This window comes from Opisthocomus hoazin, chromosome 5 (genome assembly GCF_030867145.1).
Source record: "Opisthocomus hoazin isolate bOpiHoa1 chromosome 5, bOpiHoa1.hap1, whole genome shotgun sequence".
Classification (NCBI taxonomy): domain Eukaryota; kingdom Metazoa; phylum Chordata; class Aves; order Opisthocomiformes; family Opisthocomidae; genus Opisthocomus; species Opisthocomus hoazin.
Window position 1 is genome coordinate 18,627,717 of NC_134418.1, and position 12,572 is coordinate 18,640,288.

General features: G+C 38.2%; 1 protein-coding gene across 1 annotated transcript in view; it reads left to right on the forward strand.

Moving 5' to 3' along the window:
* Window positions 1–12,572, forward strand: part of NCAPG (non-SMC condensin I complex subunit G) — a 31,622-nt gene that overhangs the window by 11,935 nt on the left and 7,115 nt on the right. The window contains exons 8-15 of the mRNA XM_075422160.1: window positions 1,466–1,606; window positions 2,588–2,711; window positions 6,145–6,234; window positions 6,390–6,569; window positions 7,032–7,142; window positions 9,272–9,391; window positions 10,900–11,136; window positions 11,467–11,648. Coding sequence (XP_075278275.1) covers window positions 1,466–1,606; window positions 2,588–2,711; window positions 6,145–6,234; window positions 6,390–6,569; window positions 7,032–7,142; window positions 9,272–9,391; window positions 10,900–11,136; window positions 11,467–11,648 — 1,185 coding nt within the window. The remainder of the gene's footprint in view (window positions 1–1,465; window positions 1,607–2,587; window positions 2,712–6,144; window positions 6,235–6,389; window positions 6,570–7,031; window positions 7,143–9,271; window positions 9,392–10,899; window positions 11,137–11,466; window positions 11,649–12,572) is intronic.

Below are 12,572 nucleotides of genomic sequence, written 5' to 3' on the forward strand. Positions count from 1 at the left end.
GTATACTAGTAGTACTCATACAAATCATTGCTACTTTTCAGTGTGGAATGTGCTGACATGTTTCATAAACATTTAATAAATGAAGCATCTGTGCTTCCTTAATTTTGAAAAGTGGATCCAGTCTGGTGGGTGTAAATTTATTCATTCATAATTAATTTAAGAGTCCATAAACCATTTGTTCTCCAAAAAAAAGATTTTCTTTTTTTCCATCCGATCTTACTCAAAATGCCTTCAGTTATCTTCCCCTTCGGGTGGAGGCTGAATAAGGTTAGTTAGGTTTGCTGGTACTTGTTTGTAGTATCAACTGTTAAATTGTTCATTGGTGAAATGTGCCATCGGTTGTTTCAGTTGCAATTGTATAAAGTCTTTACTTGCACTGTGAGAATATCAGTTAGGAGGAGCAAGAAACTGTAAGTCATTGATACTTAGGAAAAAATGCAGGATTGTAAGCTTTGCTTAGATATTTCACTATTATCTGGTGCAGGTAACATCATTACTAAATGATCAGAAACTGCTGCTTACGTTGCCATTTCAAACGTTTTTAAATAGTAGCTGCATGCAAAGTTTTTGTCCAAACTTTTAAGAAATTTTAAAAATTTGCTAAATCTAATGAGCTGTTGCTGAAAAGTATCTGCAAAGCTATAGTAAAAATAAGCATACTTTCCCAGCTCTTATCAGTATTTGAATTCTGTGAATTGCATTGTATTCAGTATTGAATTTTGTACACGATAAGTTTCACTCCAGACTTTCTGAACACGCATGCTCTCATTGATGGATAAAATTTCAATAAAAAACAATGACTCTAGGAAAAAAAAAGGAACAAACTGATTATAGTTTCTGTGCTATGTTGCCGAGTCTGTCTGACCACAGATTGTTATTCTTTTGTGATGGCATACTTGATCAGATAAAGAGTTTAAAATGCACTGGACACTTTAATGATTTCCTTGTATTTTATCTTGTAGGCAACATAACGTTTCTGAACATGTAGAAGAATACATAGTACCTAAATATGCAAAAAAATACTAGTTACATATACGAAAAATGGTACCTGTATACATTTATTCCTAAGATGATGCCTTTATGCAGGGGTACAGAACTGAAATCACATGTACAAGCATAACTTGTCATCTGCTGTTTCTTACTGTTTTGTATTCTTAATTATGGGATTTTTTTTTTAATGAAGTGCATTGTTTTTAAACTGTACATTATTTGGTATAAATAATTTTCTGGAATTATTTGTCTATGAAAAAGAGAACACAGACATAAGTTTTTAAGGTTTGTAACTAAGCTAACCACTTCTTTATGCAAGACAGGAAAGTACCAGGGTTTTGGATTTGGGCTTTTTTTGGGGGGTGGGGTTTTTTGAGTGTTTTTTTGGGGGGTGGGTGGTGGTGGGGTTTTTTTTGTTTGTTTGTTTTCCAACAGTTATTCTGAATGTAATTATATCTGTTCTATTTGGATTCAGTTACCTTCAAAATATGCCAGTTCTTAGTGAAGAACAAAGAGAAGACTTTACTTGTTTTGAAAACCTGATGACCAAAGAATTTATAGGCCAGCAACTGATTCTTATCATAGGCTGCATGGATACTACAGAAGAGGGAGGAAGGTAAACTTAAATATAAAATCTGTGTTATTAAGCTTATGACACTCATGCCTGTGGACAGGCACAGAGTTTCTGTTGGCAAAATAACCCGATCAGACAGACAAAATACAACTCTATTGCTAGCTGGAAAAAAAGGCACGGTCTCTCTAATGGAATTGTTCCCAGAAGTGTGGCAAATAGCATCTGCTTACTTTTATGGAAAAATGACTTTTAATGCAGATAAAATGTTGTTTGGGGGGAACAAATTCAGTTGTTTACATAATGTGTTCTTGACATCATGAAGCTACAAGACTGCTCATTTGGAAAAAATAATTAAAAGAGATAAATGGATTCCTTTTTAGCAGATGACTTGTAGTAAGTAGCCTGTGTGTGTGTTATGTTTTTAAGCCCAGCCTGCCGAGGCCTAAAAGGTTACAGATGTTCTAGAAGCAAAGCTGAATTGGACTGTGTTAACTGAGTGGTTCCTGTAATTTGAACAGTGTTTTCATGTGAAGTAGTAAGAGGGAATAACTTGGACGTTCATACCATCACAAGCATTTTATGAAACATTTCAGTTACGATAGTACAAACACAGCAATAATTTCAAACCCTTAGTGGAATGCATTGTATGTAATACTAGACTGGCAGGATAGTTTAACTTGTAAATTTTGTTTTAGTTTCCAACCAGATAATTTCTATGAAAGCATTCTACAGTATTGATACTCTGTTTTCTGCTGGTGTGACCTTTCATTGGACAGTAGTGACACCTGATTAAAAAATTCAGCATTTTCTAATCCAGAGAAGTGAGGTAAAATCAGGAAAAGACAAACACTGCTAAGTAAGAAAATGTGTTCAGCAGTTAATATAGCTATAGAGAAGTTTCTCTTATAATGTACTATAAAGTCTTCATCGCACTAACTCAAAGTGGGTAAGACATTAGCTCTTATGTCTTCTATTTTCTTGAATAAGCAAATGGATTGTTTGTTTTTTTTGTCTTTAATGCAGAAAGCATCTGTTAGTTACTTTACAAAAGATTCTCATTCTGCCTACAACTTCAACAGCCCTTATATCTCTGCTTGCAGAAAGATTACTCAGTATCATTAAGGATGATGACAGAAGGATTCAAATTGTAAGTAATTCTAAAGGCTCATTGTTGTCTAGGCTCTGGTTCCCGGTATATCGAACAGCCTTTATGAAGCTTTGTAACAGAAATATCAAGATTTAAAATATTTTTAGTTTGGGAAAGCATTTATGTTCCCTCCCCCACCCACCCCTTTTTTATTTATTTATTTATTTTTTTTTTTTTTTAGTATAGTTGCTGTGGTTTTCTAAAGATCTTTAGAGTGTTTAGCTGGAGTTGTACATGTAATCCTCCAACTAGGAAAGTATCACACTTTGAGAGCCTGTTTCAAAATCCTGTGTCATATTAGATCCAAACAGTTTTGACTAGAACATTCAAAGTGAGGATAATGTACATTTCTAGGTTTCAGATTTCTCTTCCCTCGTTTTAACTGAGATGGGTACTAAAAGCCCTTATAAGAAAAGTATTTTATATAGTACAGTCTTTATATACAGCATAATTGTTTAAACTTGATTCCTGAAAAATGGACCTTTGGTTTTCCTCAAATGTTTTAAATGAACCCTGGACTTAAGGACAGAGACCACTTTTGGAAAACCTCAATCCTGTGGGTAAAGCTAGGATATAGGTTTGTTACATGATCACGATGGAAGAACTGTGGTAATCTTAGGCTTATAGTACAACAGTAATAGTAAATGTATGCATTTCTATTATTGTAGTGAAATAAACTGATTCAATACGTTCTGTTGATTTCTGGGTACAGCTTGAGAGGAAGGTAAAGTTAAGCTCAGATGATCTGACACAAGATAAACCAAATTAAGGCCATCATATCTCATTCAGTCTTTAGTTTTCCTTGTGTTTCATCTCATTTTTTTACTAATGTATTGGGTCTGTCTTTAAAGAAAACCCCTAATCAACAGAAAAACTCTCAGCATAGTTCTGCCTCTAGTTCTATTCATGTATTTGACTTGAAATTATATTACTTACGTGGCTTCTTATACTACATATGGTGGTTTATAGACCTTTAAATGATAGTGTTCTTAGTTGTATTTTCATTGAAGTAGTAACAGATGAAAAACCTTGCTCCTATTACTGGTAATTCTTTTTAAAGCATGTGTTCAGCCCTAGAGGAGATGGCACCTGTGAACTCTTGGTGTAGAAACTGCTTAACTTTGTTGTGGATATAGAGTCTTCTGTTTTCTTGCTTACCTAGCAAATGGTAGAAAATGCTAGACTGTCATGGTCACAGAATGGTAGGGGTTGGAAGGGACCTCTGTGGTCATCTAGTCCAACCGCCCTGCTGAAGCAAGGTCACCTAGAGCAGACTGCACAGGACCTTGTCCAGGCAGGTCTTGAATATCTCCACAGAAGGAGACTCCACAGCCTCCCTGGGCAGCCTGTTCCAGTGCTCCGTCACCCTCAGAGGGAAGAAGTTCTTCCTCATGTTCAGACGGAACTTCCTGTGCTTCAGTTTGTACCCATTGCCCCTTGTCCTGTCGCTGGGCACCACTGAAAAGAGTCTGGCCCCATCCTCCTGACACCCACCCTTCAGATATTTGTAAGCATTTATTAGGTCCCCTCGCAGCCTTCTCTTCTTCAGGCTGAACAAGCCCAGCTCCCTCAGCCTCTCCTCGTGGGAGAGATGTTCCAGTCCCTTCACCATCCTTGTAGCCCTATGCTGGACTCTCTCCAGTAGCTCCTCATCTTTCTTGAATTGGGGAGCCCAGAACTGGACACAGTACTCCAGATGAGGCCTCACTAGGGCAGTGTAGAGGGGAAGGAGAACCTCCCTCGACCTGCTGGCCACAGTCCTCTTGATGCATCCCAGAATGCCATTGGCCTTCTTGGCAGCCAGGGCACACTGCTGGCTCATGGTTAACCTGTCGTCCACCAGGACACCCAGGTCCCTCTCCTCAGAGCTGCTCTCCAGCAGGTCCGCCCCAAGCCTGTAGTGATGCATGGGGTTGTTCCTCCCTAGGTGCAGGGCCCTGCACTTGCCCTTGTTGAACCTCATCAGGTTCCTCTCTGCCCAAATTTCCAGCCTGTCCAGGTCTTGCTGAATGTCAGTGCAGCCTTCTGGTGTATCTACCACTCTTCCCAGTTTTGTGTCGTCAGCAAACTTGCTGAGGGTACACTCTAACTCTTCATCCAGGTCATTGATGAAGAAGTTAAACAAGACTGGGCCGAGTACTGACCCCTGGGGGACACCACTAGTTACCGGCCTCCAACTAGACTCAGCGCCACTGACGACAACCCTCTAGTTCTGCCATTCAGCCAGTTCTCAATCTACCTCACTGACCACTCATCCAGCCCACACTTCCTGAGCTTCCCTAGGAGGGTATTATGGGAGACTGTGTTGAAAGCCTTGCTGAAGTCGAGGTAGACAACATCCACGGCTCTCCCCTCATCTACTCAGCCAGTCATGCCATCGTAGAAAGCTATTAGATTGGTCAGGCATGATTTCCCCTTAGTGAATCCATGCTGACTACTCCTGATAACCTTCTTTTCCTCCACTTGCTTGGTGATGACCTCCAGGATAAGCTTCTCCGTCACCTTTCCTGGGATGGAGGTGAGGCTGACTGGCCTGTAGTTCCCTGGGTCCTCCTTCTTGCCCTTTTTGAAGACTGGAGTGAGACTGGCCTTTCTCCAGTCCTCGGGCACCTCTCCTGTCCTCCAGGACCTCTCAAAGATGATGGAGAGTGGCTCAGCAATGACATCCGCCAGCTCCCTCAGCACTCGTGGGTGCATTCCATCGGGGCCCATGGATTTGTGGGCATTTAGATTGCTTAAGCGATCCCTCACACAGTCCTTCTCGACCAAGGGAAAGTCTTCCTCTCTGTGGGCTGCTTCTCTTACCTCTGGGGCCTGGGATTCCTGAGGGCCTGCCTTGGCACTGAAGACTGAAGCAAAGAAGGCATTCAGTAGCTCTGCCTTCTCCGCATCCTCCGTCACCAGGATGCCCACCTCATTCAGCAGCAGCCCCATGTTGTCCCTAGCCTTCCTTTTGCTGCTGATGTAGTTGAAGAAGCCCTGCTTGTTGTTTTTGATATCCCTTGCCAGCTTCAATTCCAGGTGGGCCTTGGCCTTCCTCGTCGCATCCCTGCATACTCTGACCACATTCCTGTATTCTTCCTAAGTGGCCTCTCCCTCTTTCCACATTCCATGGACCTTTCTCTTCCACCTGAGCTCTTCTAGAAGCTCCTTGTTCAACTATGCAGGTCTCCTGCCTCCTTTGCTCGATTTCTTTCTCAGGGGGATGCACCGCTCCTGAGCATGAAGTGATGTTTAAACAGCAAGCAGCACTCTTGGACCCCCCAAGACTGTGTATTGTCAAAATGAGGATTTATTTGCTGTGAATTAGGTGTTAAGGAAAATGGCAAAAAGTTCAATACTTTTTCAGAAAGTATTTTAAATTTGGAAAAGTTAAATGCTTAGTATCTGACAGCTGAAATTAGTGGCACTAATACACTGCTTGTAACAACAGATTGCAGAAATTATATCAGAAGTTCGTGAGCCAGTTGTTACAGTTGACCAGTCTGTTGATGTTGCTGAAATAAGAAGGCGGGAGCTTAAGGTAAGCAGATTCTGGTTAACAAGAAAAAAAATTTTTTTCAGCATATCCATCTAATAAGAGTCTCATATAGTAGTGTACTATTGGCTAGTGTATTGTTGGCTAATGCCACGAAAGTTATGGTATTATATTAATTTTCTTTTTACTTTATATTTCAGTTGGCTGAAATAAAAGTGAAACTTTTTGAAGCAAAAGCAGCTTTGGAAGAGTGCATTACTCTGCAGGATTTTAATAAAGCATCAGTATTAAAAGAGAAAATAACTGAGTTGGAACACACAAAAAATGATCTGATGAAAGAAGCAGAGCAACCTGAAATTAAAGAAATGCGTGTGGAGAAGGTCTCTTTTCCCTTCCTGTTTTCCTAAGTGCTGGTTATGTTTTGACATTTATTTGTTGTTTTAAAAGAAAGTGTAGTTTGTCCTTGTATCATCTGAATTTTTAAAACTGAAAATGAACATTTATGGTGTTAGTATTCTCCTGCATGTGTAGAAGCTGATAGTATGTTCTAGCAAAAAATGGATTGCAGTTAAACTGCTCTTTTGTCTTTGAGTAACTAAAGAATTCTAAAAGGGTATTGTTTTTAATGCTTTTACTCTTAACTAACTGAAAACAAGAACTTGAATCTCTTTTCGTCATAGTTTATAGACAGATTTTGATTAATATTCTTGCACAACAAATGTATGGTGGGCAGGAAATGTTTAACTGGATAGGGAAAAATTATGATTAATGTCCCCATTCTTCTTTTCATAGCCACCATTTGTATTAATAACCTTTTTCTCTTTTCCCTGATCCCTTTGAAGAATGATCCTGAAACACTGTTGAAGTGTCTGATGATGTGTTATGAGCTTCTGAAGGTCATGTCCCTTTCCCAAGGAATTGGTCCAACCATTAATGAAATCATTGAATCTCTGGTATGTAGGAATACTATAATGTAAACAGTATTTAAAAAAGGATACATTGCAGCTGGCCCTTAGGTGCTGGCACGATGGTTTGTGATTATTTCACAATCACTTTGCTGAATCTGTAGTGCTGGTCTGGTGCTTCTAAGCCTCCCCAGAATCTAATGCATCGTGGAGGTGCAGTCCAGATACGCTGTTCTGAGCTCCTGTGCCAGAACTGGTTGTGGCAGACAGATGCTAAAGTAAAACAGGAATATGGTAAATATTTGACTAACATATGACAGTGTTGAACAATGCTGAGTTGTACCATGCCAAGTGTGGTACTTAGGCATCTGCTTGCCACCCTTGCTGGTACTTTAATTATTGGATTTTCTGTCAGCTGATGTTATATGAGATCTCTAATAGAGAACTTTAGTTGTGTTTTTTTTTAAGCTAGTCAAAAGTTTTTCATCTAGGAAAGTCTGAAACTCATATAGACCTTTATTTCATTCCTTCTGTGTACAAGGAAAGATGTTTGGGGGGATTCCCCCCACATGCATCTGTTTTCTTAGCACCTTTGAAGAGCGAAATATTTCTGTATTGAAAAATAAGGCAGTGGCATTATAGGCCTCTTACAGTCTACAAGATACACTTCCTAATTTTCATTGTGAAGAGTCTGGATTTTAAGATGGGCATTTCTAAGTATCACAGACTTTTAACTGTTACTGAGTGTGCAGACAAAATAGAAGAAAAGTAATATGCTATTGTATGAATACATGGTGCACCCACATCTGAATACTCCATGCAATTTGTATCTCATCTGTGTAGAAGGCTTATATTTCAACTGGAAGTGGTCGAGAGAAGGGCAGCAAGGAAAAGTGTGGAATGGCTTCTATCTAAAGAATGACTAAATAGGTTACTTCTTCGTAACCTGGAGAGAAGAGGACTTGGGTAGGGTATGAGGGCAGAAGTCATGAGACCTGAGTGTTATGGAGAAAGTGAAAAAGGATTGTTTGATCACTCCATAAAGATAGCAACAAGCAAGCTCAAAACAAATGAGTTGATTCTTCATACAATATGTTATCTGTGGAATTCCTTGCCATGGGATGTGTGCATAGTGAACACTTGCATAAATTTCAAGGAAGATTGAGCAAGTTCAAGAAAAAGAAGTATTATGGAATGATTAGGTAGATAGGAACAGCCTCCTGGCTCTGTTGTGTCTCAGCTGTAAATTGTTGGGACGTTGACAAGATTTCTTGGGAAGTATCTACTTAGTCTGTTCATGTAATACTTTATAGGAATTTGGTTTTGATCTTTTTTGATACTGAGATAATGGGCCAGATGACTTGACTCAACATAGGCATTCTTAGAATTGAAACGGCAAAGAAAATTGCAACACCAGTTTAGATTAGCTTAAATGTAGTGGAACCACACCTGGTTTCTTTCAGGTGTATTCTTAGAAATCCTAACTGGTGTTGGTCTGTCCCCCAGAAACCTTTTCTTTTTCATTAGGTCTTTCTTTAATTTTCACATTTGTTGTTTATTCCACTTTTCTTTCTCCAAGAAGCTGCTTTCGTATTTGTTCCTGATGGATTTTCGTATGTGACATCATTTGAGATATCTTACTTGTTGTTGTTTAAAAGTGAACTCTATAGTAAATGCAAAAATATAAAATGATTCTATTGTAGAATTCACCCTGTATGTAGTCTGCCTTTTGTTTTGTGTGGGTTTTGACCATTGTCTTCTCAAGACTATTCCAAGTACATGCAAGTGGCACCTGTATTTTGCAACTTGGAACTGGGTACTGCTGATGTCTTTAATGAAGAAACCTGTAGGTTTGTTGTTTTTTGTGTGTGTTTGGGTTTTTTTTGTTTGTTTCACAATGAGTGGTCAGCTCAGTTTTGTTTGAAAACAAGCGTTTATTAAAAACAAACACAAAGCAAAATCCTCATGTGATTTTTGCTGTTGTTTGATTGCTGATTTCAAACAGCACATTGAATCTGCTTCTGTTTATATGTAGTCAGACTATATAGTAGTTGCCACTTTCCAATCCTGTATCAAACTAAATTATTGTTAGTTTCAGGGTAAGCACATTTTATTAATTAGGTTTTTATTTTCAGTTTATGTGTTTCAACTATAAAGTCTGATATTATTGTTTCCAGATACTTCCTGGCATAACTAATGTCCATCCAGCTGTGAGAAACATGGCAGTTCTGTGTTTGGGTTGCTGTGCCCTTCAGAACAAAGAATTTGCCCGACAACAGCTTGCATTGCTGTTACAGGTAAAACATCTGATGGGAAGTGGAATGATGATCTGTGTGACTGAGTAAATTAATCTTGTATCTATAACAAGCTATTCTACATAGTTATGTTATTTGAAAACCGTGATTACTGATTTCCTAAAGATCTGGGTCTGGAGAGTGTGGTTTCACGCAGATTTTTCTGATGTCTAATCATATTCAAGCTTATATTGTATCTTGGTGGTAGCATGCGTTTCTTTTACAAGGTCACCTGTTGTCTTGAAAGTTTGTAGGAGTTCTTTATCTGTAATGTCTCGCTTTCTTTTCCAAATCTGGATTAAATCTGTCATGTATTCATGTTATTAATGTAGAAAAGAGAAGGTGTAGGATTCTGTAAGCCTTCCTTCCTGGGGAAACCAGACTGAAAATGTGACTGATTGTTTTTATATTTCTGTTGCCTACTTACCTGTGGTCTTGGGTGTCTGATTTAATTTCTGAATTATTAATTTTGTGTGGATTAAATAAGAGTTTTTAATTAGAGCATGAAGCAATATTCAAACCAACAAACAATAGCATAGCCAAACATCTATGATTATGGAACTTGTTGGATGCCATAATACCCATATCTCCCACCTTTGTGGTAAATGTTCTGATGCTGAGTGAATTGTATAAAAGATGACACTTGTTAGCTTTTCAGACCCTGGCTTTCAGAGAAGTATAGGTGGCTATCAGACTTTATTAAGAGTGTGGTTATGTATACGCTCAGAGAACTGACAGCAGGCGTTGAGATGATGTGCTTGGCTCAGACAAGATTATAGAGCTGTCATTCGCCATAGTGGGAGAACTTCACAGTCTTAAAAAAAGTTAGCAAATCCTATTGTTTTTAAACTGCCTTTGAGTTTGTCTCATTAAGAATCAGTTTGTTTAGGGAGGGTTTAATTTGGTTTAGCAACTTAGAGTTTAGACTTAAGCAATTAATATCTGTAGGTACTAAACCCCATATTCTTTGTGTAGGCTGCCATCAAAAGCAGGATGTTGGGCTAAACACATCTAGGGTCTCTAGGCGAACACACTATATATGTTTTAATATTAATTTGAACTATAATACATATAGTAACCTGTGCAACTTTGACTTCTATTACTAGCTTGCTCCCTGCTGTCTTTTTACATACTGTTTATTTTAATTAAGGTATACAGTATTTCAGAGCAGGGATTGTCTTGTGCATTTTTTCTGTAGTGCCTAGCACTATGGAGCTACTGTAAGCAAATAGACTGTTTGTCCAATGTCTGTTTAGAAGTTGAACAGTAAAATTACATCTCACACATGCATGCTCACTCTGTGAGTGAAATTCAATTATTTCTCAGACTGTATTATAAATTCAAGTTTAAGCTCATATGACACCTTCCCAAAGTGTGAAATTCATCCCAAGTATTATAAAAAATTTTCCCAAATTAAACAACCTCATTAAAGTAAAAAATCTTGTTAAGCTTAATGTTAACATCAGTGGTCTACTGTAAGATGATGTATGTATTTTCCTTATTAAACCTAGGTTTTACAAATAGATAATATAAAGGTAAAGCTCAGTGCTTTAAAGGCAATCTTTGATCAACTGATGCTGTTTGGGATTGAGCCATTTAAAGCCAGAAGAGGCAATGACTCTCAAAGTGAAGATGCACAAATTAGAACTGGAAATTGTGAGGAAGAAAGCGAAACAACAGAAGAGGAAGAAGAAACTGCTACAGTTCACAGCCTCCTGCAGCTTCTTTCTGGTTTCTTAGACAGTGAGGTAAGAGATACTACAAAACTTGCCTTAGTTTTATTTTAAAATGATTTTTGCAGAAGGTTTACCATCTCATTAGGTTGCATGTGAACATTACATTATGTGTGATTGAAGTTAATGGTCTAATGTTAAAATAGCTGTCCTAGAAAGTGACCACAACTTTGTCACTGATAGAGAACTGCTGTTACTCATGAGCTAGCTTTGCATTCTGTGCAGGTGCAAATATGTGACTGTAGAGAATTGACTGGCAAAATGTGATGTAGACTTATATATTAGAAAGTATTAGTGAAACTGCTGTGGTTGGTGTGTTGTGTGTATAACCAGTTCTTTCTTCAGTTTTCAGAACTTAGGGCAGAAGCTGCCGAAGGCATAGCCAAACTGATGTTCTCTGGGAGGCTGGTTAGTGCCAAGCTTCTTTCTCGTCTTGTTCTGTTGTGGTATAATCCTGTGACTGAAGAGGATACTCGGCTTAGACACTGTCTGGGAGTTTTCTTCCCTTTATTTGCTTATGCAAATAGGTAAGGCCTTTGTAAGGTATTATGTGAAAATATATATTGGTCTAGAAGCTTTAGAAACCTTTTTTGATCTTGCACAAATGCAAGTTAAGACTTAAAGGTCTAGTTTAGACTCCTATGCATATTACTTTTGGATGTACATAACCTCAGCCTATGACTATTCTGAAGACTTTGCATTAATTCCCTCTTACCCCTGTGGTCTTCCACTTTTTTCCTTTCCTAGGCCTATAATTGAAACTGTTCTTCAAGATAGTGAGTAAAAGATTAATTTAAAAAGATGTACTTATTTATGCTGTTGAGCACTACAGGTAGACTTTGAAGTGTCACTAAAAAGTAGCTAGCAGGAATGCTTCAAAAGAAAAGAATCAGTGCTTAGCAGATATCAAAGCAGTAGGCTGGTTGATTGTGGTTTGGGTTTTGGTTTTGTTTTGTTTTTTGACCAAAGAATACTCCAATCTAAATTCACAGCAGATTCAAAATCTCCTGTTTACTTTGGTAGTGGACGAAGGAGGTAGAGAGCTTATGTAAGGGGATCGGAGCTTAAATAGTAATTCTCATCTTCTTTCACTTGCTCAAAGAAAAAAATGTTAAACTTGCATTTCAGTTGTTGCTAGTGGTTTTAGCCAGTCTGAACTAGCTGAGTGTTTTTTCTGCTTTTTTATGATTAAGTTTTAATTTAGGTATAATATATATTACCTTAACTATTTTTCCAAAACAAATTGAATTTTTTTTTTTTTTGTGGCCTATAAATGGCCACATTGAGAGGAGTAGTTCAAAGGGGAGTTGGTTTGGAGAGGAAAAATCCCAAACAAATTTATTTTTGCTGTTGTCAGGAAAAAAAGAAAACAAAGAGAAAAATACCCAGTCTCCTCCAGAATGGGGTTTTCCCTACTTAAATTCTTTTGAATATAAGTGACAGAAGAACTA